Source organism: Pempheris klunzingeri, chromosome 18, assembly GCF_042242105.1.
Source record: "Pempheris klunzingeri isolate RE-2024b chromosome 18, fPemKlu1.hap1, whole genome shotgun sequence".
Taxonomy (NCBI): domain Eukaryota; kingdom Metazoa; phylum Chordata; class Actinopteri; order Acropomatiformes; family Pempheridae; genus Pempheris; species Pempheris klunzingeri.
The window spans coordinates 10,401,414-10,417,719 of record NC_092029.1 but is presented as its reverse complement, the minus strand read 5'-3'; the positions used below and the strand labels follow the sequence as shown (position 1 = coordinate 10,417,719).

General features: G+C 41.1%; 1 protein-coding gene across 4 annotated transcripts; it reads right to left on the bottom strand.

Moving 5' to 3' along the window:
* Positions 1-6,047: 6,047 nt before the first annotated feature.
* Positions 6,048-11,057, bottom strand: zc3h14 (zinc finger CCCH-type containing 14). 4 transcript variants are annotated; one of them, XM_070849015.1, is made up of 17 exons: positions 10,939-11,057; positions 10,562-10,604; positions 10,351-10,465; positions 10,233-10,273; positions 9,962-10,133; positions 9,516-9,837; positions 9,234-9,397; positions 8,887-8,987; positions 8,657-8,815; positions 8,408-8,482; positions 8,063-8,219; positions 7,749-7,954; positions 7,474-7,612; positions 7,239-7,378; positions 6,780-6,862; positions 6,542-6,648; positions 6,048-6,416 (listed from the first exon to the last, which is right to left on the bottom strand). In XM_070849015.1, exons 1-17 carry the CDS (start codon positions 10,972-10,974, stop codon positions 6,413-6,415), a joined length of 2,064 nt encoding a protein of 687 aa, XP_070705116.1. In that variant the 5' UTR covers positions 10,975-11,057; the 3' UTR covers positions 6,048-6,412. The 4 variants fall into 4 exon arrangements, with proteins under 4 accessions (XP_070705116.1, XP_070705118.1, XP_070705117.1 ...); XM_070849017.1 differs by having other exon boundaries at positions 9,234-9,394; XM_070849016.1 differs by having other exon boundaries at positions 9,516-9,834.
* Positions 11,058-16,306: the final 5,249 nt, after the last annotated feature.

The following is a 16,306-nucleotide window of genomic DNA, read 5'->3' as shown; positions in this document are numbered from 1 at the left end:
GTGTGTGGGGGCATGTGTCTGGGTGCAAATGTGTTAGACAGGCATAATGGACATTCCCTCTTCCTCTTTTTTTATCAGCCACATATGATATCAGGTTTCGACCAAATCCTCATGAGACAGCGCATCCTAAAACTCCACATGGATGACTACCTTTTGAGTCTTTACACATGCTTCATGGTAATTTCCAGAACTGTACCACGCTTTCTTGCTTTGCGACACAACAGCTGCAGTAAGGTGAAGCAAAGTTGAGGGCTTGGGCATTGAGAAATACTCAAGGGGCTCCCCAAAACCCCACCTAGAATTCCCTTTGTCTTTTGCGCTCAATCACTGTCTGTGAAGATGATAAAGGGTGGGGAATCTTTTAGAAGATGTACTTTTTGAGGAGGTTAAAGTGACAGAATGCACACATTGGTGGCGTGTTCCCACCTTATGACTTTCGAAAAGGTGTTCAGCGCCTAGCTAAGAATTATGTGTTTGTCTGAAACATACTGCAGCTTTAACCTCCGACAAAATCCTAATTTAAGTCAGCTCTTGTATTATGTTCTTGTTTGCCCCCATCACGAGGTAGCATTTGGTGATGCAAGAACAAGATTTTCTTGTGAGAAAAAAAAAGCAAAAGAATCAGGACCAAAACAGCTTTGCTTGGCAGAACAGCCCTCCCACACAAAAACATGTTCTACCATCACAGGAATTTTGAAGCGCTTGGGCAAGGGCAGACATTTCTAATGCTTGGCATTTAACGCTGTCCAAAAGAGTTGAGACTGTAAAAAGAAAAGAGAGAACGAAGAGGAAAGCTGATTAGTCAAATTCTGCTTTAACCAGGACACAGACACAATACAGTGCAAATATAGAAAAACAAAACAAGTCCACAGCTTTGACTTAGTGCGGCCCAATTTCTGTACTGAGTTTATTTCTAAACCCTAAATGACCTCAGTGTGCAAGATATACGACATGTCTTGGACTTCTCAAATGCCACTTTCAGACAAATTATTTCAAACCATAAAATCTTTAAAATGTTGGGCGCATAGTGATTATTTCAAATTATGTAAAGAGGAATTGTTTTTATTTGTTTGTATGTCTAAATAATGTCTTAATGTCTGAGATGGAGGTACACCTGATTATTAAAACAGAGACAACTTGTTTAGTGTTTTCATTTCTCCTACTGCTGCGGTAGTCGCACCTCTTCTTCAGGCCTTACTTTTACTTGGAAAACCCCCTAAAGGGCTATTTATTGAGATTACAAGCTGAGATGCCCTCATTTGTGGTGTCTCTTCCTTAGAAATGACTCTGGGAGGTTTCTAATAATAAGCACCAAATTATTGAGGTGATGACCGTAAAAACAACCCCAATACGCACATTGTGAGTTTTACTGAACACAGATAATGACTTCAAAACAAAGGCCAGTTATGACTCATTGAAGAAAAGTGTAAAGTCCAGCCTATTATCTTCAAGTCATCTTATGAAGTGAACAATAACTGCAGCTGAAATACTATATTGCCACTGGTATAGTTTGTGGTTGACCACAAATGTCACCTGTTTGTCATGCCAAAAAAAAACACAGCATGTCTCTTTGTTAGTCTGGGAAACAACATTGTGGTAGATTTCCCATCTTGCATAGTTTTCAGGTTTAGCAATACGCTTTAGGTTGTTCTTTGCTTGAAAATGAGAGGACAGGAACATTTCTGACTTTGAAGCCACTGAAGTTATTCCAAAATGTTGTATCACTTGCACGGTGCATCAATCTAGATATGAACACTCCCTCGTGAGCTGAGGACCAAAAGTAATCCATTTAAAAATCTGTAATTCTGTCACAACTAGATCACCATGGGAAGACGCATCCTAAAACAGAAGGTTATAACCCTCTGATGGCATCTGAGACTTCTGTCTGATTATGGATGATCACATCCCAGGGCCGATTCTTTATTCTTTCTTTGGGTTCCCGTTAGCATTAGCATTAGCTACCGTGGTTGCTAGTCTTCTGGGGTCTACATAAAGTTATGCAGATACTGGCAGCATACAGACGTACAGGCAAACCTTGAGTGGTACAGATAGTTGAGATATATAGTCAAATTAATCAAGATACGAGATAACACACACGACACTCACAATATCCTGTACAATACACACATGTATTTATTTTATTATACTGTATATTTATAGTTTTTCTCTTATATTTTATATTTGCATCTATTTTTACATTTTGTGACATACCTTGTTTTTGCACTAATTCTGCTACAGACACTTTATTTCGGAACCTTTTCTGTTTCCTCTGTTGCTGTAAAAAGTACATTTCTCCGGTGTGGGATAAATAAGGTCTGTCTTATGTCTTATCTTGACTTTGACAACACGTACAAAGTTGTCAAGCGAACTATTTAGTTGAAATCTTAAACAGACCATCATACCAAGTGGCATCATTCCTGCTTTGTGGTCTCTCTCGGTACTTTCTGTTTGAATGATTCTGTGAACATGTATTTGCTTCTGATTTGTTTAATGTGCATGAGTAATAAACTTCCATTGGCAGAAGGCTCCATAAATGTGTGGGTTTTTAAGTTGATTTGTTTTTGGCTAATGCTGACCTGTCTGGTTTGGTGATTGTTCCTTAGACCTGTCTGTAGAAGATATTCTGTAAAAGATATTCTGTTTTCCATTAAATATGCAAATATAAGAAGACTGGATGCTAATTTAGCTGCAGCAGTCAGCCATGACAGACAACGGAGTATCTTTGGAACATTAGTGTTAGAGGGCCAGTGATGAGCTGGTCTTACATCTTATTTTGTGTGAGGTGGAGTTTGTTTAGTGTGTAGGACCACACAACCATTCAGGCCCTGAACAAGAGCCTGTATGCTTGATTCTAAAGTGATGGTGTGGACAAGTACAACATTAGAGTACAAAGATTTCACATGTAGTAAAACAAAATAAAACAAACTTTGTAAAAACAAATATTATACTAGTACATCTTTCATATTTGTCACTGACTTGATTGACATTTGGCTTGTGTTGCTGTTCACAAATTTATTTTGTTGATTTTGTTCATTCACATTGTGCTTTGGCAATACATGTCAATGCCAATGAAGCCTGTTTTATTTTAATGAACAATTAAATGAGTATGATATGAATAGGAATAATTAAACCATATTGTATGAGGATCTACTGGATGTGAGCAGCCATTATGAAAACACATACATCACTGATTCTTGTGTAATACTGAGAATCAGAAATTATGTTGGAAATATTGGTAACAAGTTGTTAGTGTCACATTTTAGCAGCATTATCAACCATCAACATTACAGCACTTATAAAAGCCTGAACTTTGTAATGCTTCCGTGTGCCGCATATCTCAACAGACAGTTTAACTGAAGCATGCTCGCTTTGTAGTTTTCCTCCACCAGCAGGACATGAGAAGTCCTCAGAGTGGTTGTTGTAGTTGCAGGTGTCCTCCAGGTGGAGTCGATGTAGGATAGCCAGAGCAGCTGAATTTTTTGTCAGGGAATAAAGATGAAGAATACAATACAACCTATACCTCCACCTCTACGAGACCAGCAGTGACTGCTTGAATCCGATTCAAGTGGCAGGTTCTTCCCCAGTGTGCTGCTGATGGCTCAGGGGACATGGTCAAACCTGTCCACATCACACTGCTGTCCTGGCTTCATAATGGTGGAACAATATTCCCAATGACAGCAGAAACTGTAGACGTCTTCCATCACAGACTGAGAAACTCACCTGTTCAGACTGCACCTTGACCCGTAAAAAAGAAAAGAAAAAACTCCTCTACATCTAACTGTTTCTAAATGTGGCAGTCCATCATATTTGATGAAGTTCACATACCTGCATGACTCCGTTAATTTTTGGCTGAATCCACTCAGTGTAAGCATTTTAATCAGTTTATACAGACAATCCCAGCCACAAAATTGTAAAATCTAAAAGTAACCTCCATGTCATCAAACCTCAGTGAGAAATATCTAACCCAGATATAACATCTCAGTTAGATCTACAGTACTGACACTGAGGGAAGAACAATCACCCTGTGGGATTTTGTCCTTTTTCTGAACATGTAAAGTAAAGCTGGCTGGAAGAGGATCTTTGCTTTTTGTCCACTTAATTAGACGACCGACAAAAAAAAAAAGTCTGAGTAAGAAAACACAGCGGCTGAAGTATTTCTCTGGCATGGACCTGATGTAAGCCCCCCTAAAACCAGTTAAAGCAACTTTTATTTAATGTTTAAGCTGTTTAAGTGCCACAAACTGCGGCACAGTTTACAGGATACACAGCATGACACCTATGTCATTAGACCTCTTTTCCATCCATTTATAAATGTCAAGCAATTCATGTACTTACACAGTAGTTATTTATATTATTTCCCTTGAAGCAACATTACCGAATACATCCATGAGTTAACGTCAGGTAGCTTCATGCTGGGGTAAAATGCTGCAACATGAATACTCACTTTACATGGAAAAAGCACGTTGGCAGGGGAATCAGATGGATATTTTAAGGTGTAAATAATCAGTGGGCTCAGGTCAGAAAACTGTGAAAACTGTTTTCACGCCACATTTTTAACTCTGCAGACACTTTCCACAGTGTCTCTGTGTTGTGTTTCCATTATTTGAATTGTCACTTGAACAAAACTGTCACCACTAAAAACTCTGATGAAAGTGGATGGAAAAGTGTGATCATGTGCAACTGAACAGGAAGCTGGTTCATGTTTGTAGTTTTAGTTTGCCTCCACCTGCAGGACACCATGAGAGGTCCTCGGAGTGGTTGGTGTAGTTGCAGGTGTCCTCCAGGAGGAGGCGGTGTATGACAGGCGGAACAGCAGGTTTGTGGAGGATTTTTAAAGCAATAAGATGATGAAGAGGCGGTGATGAAGCTGCTGTGCGGTGTAAAGATTCAGTGTGTGAGTGTGTGTGCTGTGCTGCTGGTGTAAAAAGACTGGGTTTCGCTGTATTACTCAGGCTGCACTACAGCGTCTATTCACAGGCGCGAACCCACTACTGAGCGGCACGGGGGCTTTGACCTGCTCCGTTTCCGACCTGGGCCGGTGCACCCCTCCTTAGACGACCTGGTGGTCCCGAGCTCCCCCAGGAGCACCATATCGATACCGAGCTTAGTGCGGACACCCGATCGGCATAGTCCGCTGCAGCTCAGAACTCCTGAGCTCAAACGATCCGCCAGCCTCAGCCTCCCAGTAGCTTGGATTACAGGCGCGCGCCACCGCACCCGGCGATGAAGCTTCGAGCTCACAGGGCTTTTGACTTGCACTACAGTGACGTCATCACGCAGCACGCTGCAGCGGCCTCGAACGGCAGAAGATAAAATTGCAGCTGCAGAGATGAAGACTGAAAAACCTCAAAATGTTATCGATAATTGGGCGAAAATGTGCTTCTTTTTCACATATTTAATATTGAATTAAATAAATGTACTGTTTCTACCTTCTGTTTGAAACTTTTAGCCTCATTCTCCTCTGTTCAGTCTGCTCACTACGGAGAAAATCTATAAATTAACTAATAGGCAACATACAGATGTTTTCATTTTGAAGTCTCTGTTATTACTTTTTTAATAAAATCAGATAAGACTGCGTTTTGCTTCTTTCACTCTTCTCAAAAAAATCACTTTTGGATAAGCAGACCCCTACAGAAAAGTAGTTTACATTACAAAAAATAACCACACAAAATATCATTTGTCAGTTCTTTTACTCCTCAATCTTGGCGTTTCACAACCAGAAAAAACACACAAACTGTCAACCACCATCAAATGTTGTGATTCTGATGTTGGACAAATTGTCAGACATTTCTGCATGTGGACAGTAGCTCATAAATTGCTTTTCTTCCACATTTTAATAAGAAAGGAAGCAGTCAGTGTACAGCTGCAGTGTTAAATGCTCGTCATCTCCAACAAAGCAAAACTGTATTTGTGTGTCATCTCATGGTTGATCAGTAGTTGAGTTTACTGGAAGAAAATACATTCCCTGTACACTGTTTTCTTTCCATTAAAACAGTAAATGAAAAATAATTTTGTTTAGCTCTTTGTTTTGTGCTTTATCAGCAATATGCTGCTGCATGTGATCCGTAGCTGATCTTCACCTCGGGTAGAGAAGAAAAGCTCCGCTGAACTGCCGACTTGGGAAACATCTCCATGAAATAACACCGTTAAGAACATGAGCCAAATGATGAGATGAGACAAATGTAAAGTTCATTGTGGAGTATTTTAATATTTTGAGAGCATCAGCGAAAAAACCTGACTGTCTTGTAAAAGACTTCTCTTAAAAAAAAAAAAAAAAAAGTCCAAACAATACATTAAAATAAAATGTAAGAACAGTTAAATCCGTAAATGAAAATCCATGAACACGGATACAGAACATTTATCATAGCTTCACATTAACCATGAGACTCCCAGTCAGACTCCCAGGACTTTATTAGCTATAAGAGAAGACACAAGACAGACAGGATTTAGTACAAGCAAAAACTACTATACTTTTATCATTAGCCAGACTGAATTGAGTATTATATGACATTCATTTTGTACTGCCCCCCCATCTGTTCACCTGCTCTGTGTTTTTGTCCACTTCAGGGCGTGTCTCGGAGGCACAGATGTTGCTGGGTGATAAAAGGTACACCCGGCTCGTTTGCACTGCCCCGCGAAGCGACAAGGCTGTGGACAAGAGCACCAACATGTAGAGAGTCAGACAGCACTTCAGGGCTTGTGCAGAATGTACTGACTGGAAGAATGAGTACAGATAAAACAGGAAAAATTTCGAATAAAAGAGAACCAAAGTGTTTTACCTTGGGATGATAAAACGGACAGTCCATCTTCTTGCAGTCTGGGAAGAAGCGACACACACTAGAGGTTTGCACTGGCTGCACAGCTGTGAACACAAGGAGTCAAGTTAGAGACTAAAACATCTCAACGCCTCCTGAACAACAAAGCTTAGATCTGCTCGGTGGTGATGCTTTAGTAAAGAAATCCAAGTACACATTAACTAGTCTTTGCTTGCATCACAGCTGTTGAAAGAGTTGATCAAGAGTCAATGCTGTGACTGTGGTATTGAACAGTAAGGACTACCACCAGTGCTAAACCGTACTGCGTTAAATGTTCACTCTGCATCCCACTCTGGCTCTCCCTCAGTCTGTAATGCCAGAATAGCATTGGAAGAAACCACTTGGTATAAGAGTATATTGGTATAAAGCCCAACAGAGAGATGCTGAACAGTGTGAGTCTAATCAGAGGTGATGATAGACTACCTGGCCTTGGCGGAGGAGCAACCGTGCTTCTGCGGCTGACGTGAGTGAAGGGACAGTCCGGCTTGGTACATCTGGCGTCGTACTTACAGTTGGGATGGACAAAAAGGCATTTATCCCCAAACTTACAGCTGGGAAAAGTCCTTCAGGAAAAAAAAAAACACACACAAAAAAAAAAATCATGAATAACTAATTAGCTTCATTATGATTTCTTCAGTTTATGAACAAAAATACTCACTTGCACTGTGTTGTAGGGTGATGGTACAAGCACTCGTCTCCACTTTTACAGACAGGCCAGAACTTGCAGCGCTCCATTGTTCTCTGCTTCTTTAAAGGAATGGCATCCTCCTCTGTCATGTCAACGTCCATCACATCGTCTGTCAAAAGAGGACGGACCGTAAAGGGATGTGAGGGACAGGACAAGGCCAAAAGCCTTAATTCATTAAAAAACACAAGCCTTTACTAAAGCACCCAAATTACAGCAAAGGAATTATTCTGAAGAGACCCACTCACCATCTGATGACGGGACTCCTCCCTGTAATCTGTGGAGGACGCTGATTTTGGGCTCCCTGTTGACATGGACGGTCGCCTCGGTGACCTTTGCGGGTGGTCTCACATCATCCAGCTCCATCTCAGACTCTGCCAGATTTCCCAACGGGCTCGGAACCCCATCTAATGTCACTATGAACTTGGGGCTGGCAGAGTCACCCCTCTCCTTACTAGCATCAGAGAGAGAAAATATATAACCGACCAACAATGGCACATACATATGTCTATGTGCCAGTGGACGGATCTGAGAGCATACTCTTATAAATGTGTGAGTGTACCTGGCCTGGACTGTACGTGGTAAGGCAGACTGGACTTCGTCTTTGACCTGAAGACGCTGCTGGCCTCTGGCTGCAGGTTCTTGCAGTTGCGGGCGACTCATTATGAAGGAGCGGGTATCAAATGCCTTTGCCTCACTGCCAGTGGCGACCTCAGCGCCTAGAGGTACATCACAAGCTCAGACATCCCAGTGTAATGCATTTAACTGACAAGCCATTAAGCATCTTCTGGGATATTAATCACTACTTGGTACTTTTAATTGCTCCAACTTGAGTAATCTCTTATAAAAAGAAATATTTATTGTATCACCTTTCTGAAAGCAAAACTGAGCAAAAAAAAAGACATACCATAGTCATTCTGCTCGCCATCATTGCTCCCTGCTAAGTCCAACTGGAGGCGTGAAGCTAAAGATCTTGCTGGAGCTGGGAGGAAAATGTCACATAAAAAAAACAAGACTACATTTTGTTCCTTCAGTTGTTATTTCTAATCTAAAAAGCACTCAGCATATATATATTAACTATGATTCTGGGTTTAGGATGGCACAGTTCTCATCGAAAGGCACCCCATGGGCTGTAGTAATCATACTCTCCACATACCAGGTGTTCTAGAAAGAGGAAGCTCCGCGGAGGTGTAGGCCTGAACCCTGGGGGCCAGGCTGTGGAGGTGCTCCTGGACCAGCTGGATTGCGGCAGTCATCTCTTCACTGCTGGCCAAGCGAGTACGAGGTGCCACAGGAACAGTCTGCCTCTGTGGAACTGGGGGGGGGGGGCAATGTAAGAAAGCGATAACGGCAAATGAGACGTTCATGGTTACGCGGTAAACATACTTGTGGGGTAGGCTGTAGTTTTGGTGATTGAGTCCTGGGCCTCAGAGATGGCCTTCAGTATCAGATTCCTGTTGGCTTGCTTTGCTGGAGGGAGGGTAGGTCTGAAACAATAGAAACTGCATTATTGTTGAAACCCAGCAAAGACTGCCAGTTATCTGAGAAGTTAAGTTAGTCCCATGACTGACAGGCGGAAAATGACGTTAGTGCCGGATCGTCTTCTGTTGTTCCTTTTCGGTGACCGTGAAAAGTCTTACATGATAACTACCGCTGTGTAAAATAAGACCGATTATACACATGGATTCTACTATTCAATGTTCTAAAATACCATGAGAGGTGTTCATACTGACTTGCGCTCTGGCTTTGTGGGTAGCGATACTCTGCTGGACAGGCCTCTGCCTCCATAGCCTGTATCCTCCTCTTCCACGTCATCGCTGTCCTCGTCTGCTGTTCGGTTCACTCGCACCACTGAACTCGCTACTGGCGCCTTACGCTTCCGTGACAACTCCTCCTGCTGAACAAAGATGGCAGAACATTATTAGGACAGATCCTTACCTACACCTGTCTGACAGAAAGTGAGGATCATAAACAAAGATACTGCGTATAGTCCTAGGATCATGGAACCACGGTACCTTACTGGATCCAGTTCTGGAGGTTCTGCTGCCTCTGCTATCCTGCTGCCTAGCGTGAGAGGATCCCTCTGTAGATCGAGATGTGTCCGCAGAGCTTGACGTCAACTTGCTCTGACCTGGTCTGTAAATTTCAACTGTGGGTCTACTAACTGTGCCACGTGTTCGACCATGATTGCTGCCCATCTCTACGGGGTCCTCAGCGATAAGGTCATCATCCATCTCTGGTTTAATGTCAATAACGGCCTCTGAGGGTAGCGGCTCCATGAGGGGCTTGACAGTGGAGGTAAGTCGAGACGAACTCTTCTCCAAGGTACCTCTCCTGCTAACAAACAGACGTATACACATTTTTACATTTACAGGCCCCTGCATGCATACCATTTAAAACAATGAAATTAAAATAGTGAACTTCAGAGAAAGAAAAAAAAGTCTAGTTTTGCTTCAGGCACCTGCTTTCATGGCCAGAGCTGGACACGCGTGCTTCAGTCCTATCAGAGCGTGAGCTGGACACTGTCAGCACCTTCAGCTCATCTGCTCTGCTGTCTTCACTCAAAGATGATCGGCTCTTGCCAGCCACATTACCGCTGTCAGACTGGAGCTGATGTCTGAGGGACGCAGGCTCTGTAACAACCAGATAATCAAGGAGTATTAAACAGTTATCCCTTCTGGTAAAAAAAAAGTTTAGTAAATGTTGAAAGCATGCAGCATAGTCTGCCTTACCGACTGCAACAGATCTCAACTTCTCGAGGACTCCCTGTAGCCTGAAATCAATGAACAAACCCATGTTATGGCAAGAACTATAGAACAATATATATCTCTTTGGCTGTTTTGATCGTACCAGGCTGTGAATTTAATAGTGTTGTTTCCAAGGAAAAGGGAGAGATCGTCCGCCATCTGTTGGGAGGTTTTCTTGTTTGCTACCATCACCATAATGTAGTCAGGAAGCTCTTCATCTAGATCGATTGAAAAGGGAGACATACAGCATGCATGTTAATGATACATTGGCGTGCCAGGCGGCTGTAATACGAGTCTGCATTTTATTCACTTACCGATATATGCTCCGAGCTCTTGAAGCTTGCCCTTTATAGCAGCCTGAAACACACCAAAGGGACTGTACAGATTGCACTGTCTAACACGGAGAGAGAACCTGGCTGTAGTGACTAACATAACGGTATTAGAGAAGTTACCACAAAATCATACAAAAAGCTGCTACCACGTCTGTAAAACTGCCTGCTGTTACGTTATCAAGTGATACACACCCTTCCTCGGCCATGTAAATAAACCTTGATACCTTTCTGCCCGACTGCAAGCGGCATGCTAATGTTAGCAAGCTAATGTTAGCTAGCAACTACTATGCTACACTAACCTTGACCGGCCTTTAAGCACGGAACAAATCACTCATATTCACCCCTGTAATAATACTTACTCGTATTTTCTTGCTGATCTCTGTCCCGATCTCCATGCTGGATGATTTATTCAAGTAAAAAAGTTATTAAAGACACGACGGTTCTTCTAGCTACACCGCTAAACGCTAAATAGCAGGGACAAAATCTGACGTATAATCACGTGGCCGACGACGGTAGCCGAACAGGGACAAAACTGCATACCGAGCATGATTTTTTTCTTACACGTTATTTTCCTTGTATGTTGTCTAAACGTTTAAATTAATATTTAAAAAAGTAAAAAAGGTAAGTTGGCTAAAAATACAACAGGTATCAATTCACACATTTAATATAAATATATGAACAAACATGTATTTGCTAGAGTCATAACCAATCAGGATAGGAATTATAATAAATGTGTTAGACAGTCACATCTGCAAATTGATTAACACCATCCCAAAAATGAGACAAACCACATGTGACAGGTTAACACAGGGGAGAGGGAGATAGATCGGCAACAACAGCAATTCTTCAATATTATAAGGTGTTGTTGCTGTTTTTCTGTCTTCATATAAACCAGGTGTCAATAATAACGTAGCACACATGATGGTGTTGTTTTTTGCCTGTATCAAGTTGAACATACAGCAGTTTTTCAAGAGTTTTGTCTCTAGCTTAGTGGAAAATATTCTGTTATAATTACTGTAAATCAATGACTCAGATATCATAATAATCTTTTTGGTGTATTAGTTGTATGATGCAATCATGTTAGCACCCATTTTGTGTGAATCTGTTGAGAATCTGGAGACCAGTGCTTCTTCGTGAACACAGGTTAAACAGGTATAGGAAATTTTTAAAAACATGTCATCTTGAAAGAAAAAAAACATGAAGTCTCTTTCAAATCTGAATGCTGTATACACCAGATGGCGTAAGAGACCATTATGAACACACCGCTGTAGATTATTTTTACTCTCCCCACCAGGACATGACATTTTCCAGCAAAAGATGACTTACACCAATAAACAATACATAAATCTGGAATCACTGCAGATCATTCTTCAGTTTTTAATGGGCCACATGAAAAGTATTCAGTAGGCAAAGGTAAAACAAAGTATTGCTGCAAATTATAGAGAAGAAAAAAAAAGCTCGTGCTTTGTTAAAGCACTTATGTCTTAGAATTTAAATTAAGTTTCAAATAATGTTCTGATGCTGTATTTTACAGCATGTGTCCTTGACTTTCTAATGTTCAGAGCTGTATGTTTTCCCTCAGAGATTATTTCCTGTTTTGTAGCCCCTCAATGCCAACCAACAATGACGGGAAGAATCTTGCTCGCCGTCTAGACAAGCGTCCGACACACTCTCTCCACCGGGGCCGTCTGCTCCGTTCCTCTGCCTGCTTTGTTCACGCTGTCTCTGTTATTCAGTGCTGATTATTTCATGTTTAGAAACATCTAGTTGTGACATTTAAAGCTGTCCCTCAGTAATGTAATAACGTTTCTCCAAATTTCTTCTGTAGAGCCCATTGTTAATATTACCTGCAATATCATAAGTACTGTTATATATTTCCCCCCCCCAAAACGTCTTTATTCAAATTCATGTGGTGACGAGAGCACGTTTCAGCCAAGTGAGCTACTGGGAGGCTTTGCACATATTCTGGAGCCTAAAGGTCACTTCAGTAATGAGTCACACACACCACACAACTTACTGTGGTTTCCATTTATCTTCAGGGGTAAGCAGGGTGGATTAGTTTGAGGCTGTGCAACCTTTTCTATTTGTTGTACCTGGGAATGAAAGAGAAATATTTCACAAACAAATTCAACTCAGAAAGTTAGAAAAGTGCTCTGTCTCACACTTGCTCATTGCTCTACTGCTTAATTGGACCAAGGGACAGGCAGAGCCTCTGCAGTGACCCCACAATAGTCTCACAACAAAATCCATCAGCAGAGCCAAGCAAGGCCTTGTACTGCATCATACACAGCCAGTGTGCCCTTACAGCATCTTCTTCTACTTATGTATATGACACAAATATAAACTTACTCATCATCAAATCACATATCTCACTTGAAGTATTTCTAGGTGAACAGTTAGGTCGGTAACTGTTGGCAGCTTCCTGGAATTAACCTTGTTTCCACTGTGAGATTGCCATGTTTGTTACAATTGTGCCAGTAAAGACCTCTACTTAAGCTAAAGCTTACTGATGGTGATTTGCAACCTATGCTGCACAGAAGTGCTAGGCCGCTGGATGATCTGTTATTTGTCAAGAAATGGTGACACCACATAACTCCCTGTAAAATCTCAAATTGCTGCAAGTGCTGCTTGCAATATCATATAATTCTTGCTGTTGTGTCACAGTGGAAAGATAAAAATATAAAATTAAAGGCATAATGTGGATTTTGTTTTTACCCTGCTTTAGAGGAATATTGTAATGACGGCTTTGTTGTATATGTATAAAAGTTTACTTCCATTCATTTGAGTTTGGCAATAAAGTTGAGTGATTATCTGCCAACAAACAAAAGCAGGACAGGATGACAGTGCAACACAGGACCATGTCTTATTTTGTATGCTTTGTCACTCCTTTAGTATTATCTAGAAAGCTTTTTAGAAATATAAGGGACTTTGATGTTACTGTAACATAATAGTTGTACAACATGAGATGAGAGTGTGGTGTGAAAAACCCCTCTGAGAAATTTGATGTTAATTCCAACTGCAACTACATTCAGTCACTATCAGCACTGTGTGTATGTGACCACAAACCCGCTTTCCTGCGCTTTCCTGCTGTGGTAATTCTACTTCCCTTTTCCTTGAAGTGTCGTCACAAATTAAGACTTATGTTGTCAATCAGCTGATAAACTTCTGTGAATTATTCAACCGCATGTGCTGCGATCACGATAGTTCTGCCACCCTGACCCAGAGACACAGTGAAACCATCTCCTACCTCTGAAACCTGTCCACCATTAAGGAAAGTAATACTCTTGTAGTGTCACGTTACAGTTTGGATAAGTAAAGATCCTGCCTTGAGGCTGGAAAGAGGGAAAAGAAAGGATGGAAATATAGAAGATTACAGAAAAAGAGGGTTTAACAAAGACGTGCACAGGAAGATAATTCATTGCACCTGCTCTGACAATGTACAGAAACCTTATACAGGCTTTCCTGGACAAGATGACACCTGTAAGAATGAAGCTGCAGCTGTCGGCACACAATCACATTTTCATATTGTGCACACACACACACATCAGCGCACAGAGAGGAAGACTTGCATGCACTCAGAGTTAAACAGTGGAACAGCTGCTCAGATTTTGAGCACAAGCACTTAGAAAGTGAGAAAGAGGTGATGTCAGAAAAGTTCCAGTGGAATTATTGGTTTGCTGCAAAGATGAAAAAAACATGCAGTCAGTTACAAGTGCAATCAAAGCTGGTTTGCATCAGTCAAGTGTGCACCTACTTTCCCTTGAACTATTTTGTTTTGCACAGTATGTCAGGAAATCCCAAAAGGTTGACTGAGGACAAGATTTGACTACAGCCAGATGCTAAAGAGTTAACCCATTTTTTATTCAGGACATTTCAGCATTTTCACTCATTAGTCCAGCAAGGAAGTGAAAGCCTACTAAGGAGTAGAGATCATAGTCTGGCAGAGAATTATACAATCCAGAAAGTGTTACTTTAAGGAACTTTATGAACTCTGATCTGCAGTCTGTAACATGTGAACTTTGTGATACGTGTAATTTATTATTAATTGGCACTCAGGGGAGCAGCATCATTTGTGAGAACTGAATGTTTTGTTCCTGTCTGTATGAACCTTCTTTCTGTTACACACACCAACCACCCACACGGACTAGATACATTTTGGTAGCTTCTTTGGGAGACATGAGCCTGTTGTTTAGAAAAAATCTACCCTGTCTCTCTATTGGTATCATATTAGTGAGTGCAGAGAATAAGGGGATTTTCTGGATCATGCAAACACATCAATCAAATGTAGTATCGTGCACTGTTATGACTGGTCATTTAGCAAGTAGCAAGCGTAGCCCCCTGATTGTCTGATTTTTTCCACTGAAGAAAAAGTGAGTGGGCTTTGTTTTATTGCTTGACTTGTGTTGATGCTGCAGGCTCAATAAAAATACGTTGCACCGCCATTTTTGGAGAGATTATGTGCACTGGATCAACACTTTTAATTGCAGAGGAAGATGCAGACACCTATACATACACCGAAGGCCCTTTTATAGCATGCAGCACTCTTCTGAGAAATAGCTACAGTTGATATGGACCCTCAAGTTTTGATCAAATTTTATCGGATGTCACTTTTATTTAATTTGATTTACACTATGGTAGATAATGATTGGATTGAAAGGTCCAACATGTTAGAGGTGATAGGTTTAGACATCATCACCAACATTGTTTGACAATTATCACCACTTCATTACCATAAAACCTGAAAGAGGGGGACAAAAAGTATTGTTTGTGTGCCAGTGTATCTTCGTTAATGACAGCACCACTGTCAATGTAGTGGGTCAAAATGATCATAACATAGCGAAAGTGCATGGTCCTCTTTGACGTAGATGTGTGGAAGATGGAGAAGGACTTGTGTGGGTTAAAACTGAACATGTGTTTTTTTTAGTTTTTTATTGCTGCTCTAAAATTATAAAAGTTTACTGCATTTGAGTCAGTTGATGCGTGAATTTGTATCTTCAAGAACTTTGAGGCACTGATTGATTGATTTGACATTGCCATCATATATCAGAAGTACGGACAGTTTCAAATATGATAAATTTTGTGCAAAAGATCCAGGCTGATCACCACTGATATATTACAACATTAAATGTATATTAACTACACACATGCTTTTCTCCCAGGGACATGCCCTGACCCCAGGCTCACCACAACAGGCCTGGCTTGTGTGCAGTTACTTGTGCATTTGGTGAGGATACATTTGTCTCAGACAGTGTTTAATGACAGGTTTAGTTTGCAACTACTCTTTTCAGCTGAAGCCTGTTAAAAACCTTCACATCTTGGCACGCCTCACAGAGTCCTGTAACAGCCTCCACTGATTGCATTTGCAGCTGGTTGGCTTCAACAAGTGCATTTTCCCATTTGAATAGACAACATATGTGGAGTCTCTTTGTTTGCGAAGAGATTCAACCCCTGGTTTTTCCTTATACTGACTGAGACTTTCTGCAGCACTTATTCGTCTAAAGGCATGACATTTGGCCCTGAGGGTCCCAATATTTCATATAATGAAATAAAATAAGATTCTGAAGTAACATTTCAGAAAATATTCCAATAACATCACCTAGTGTAGCTAACAAGATTGTTTTTAAAGACGTGTTTTTGTAAACACCACACCAAAGGTTTTCTTGACCTTCTTGAACAAAAGCCTCTCTGCCCCCTCCTACATTATGAAACACATCACGTTCAGGCTAT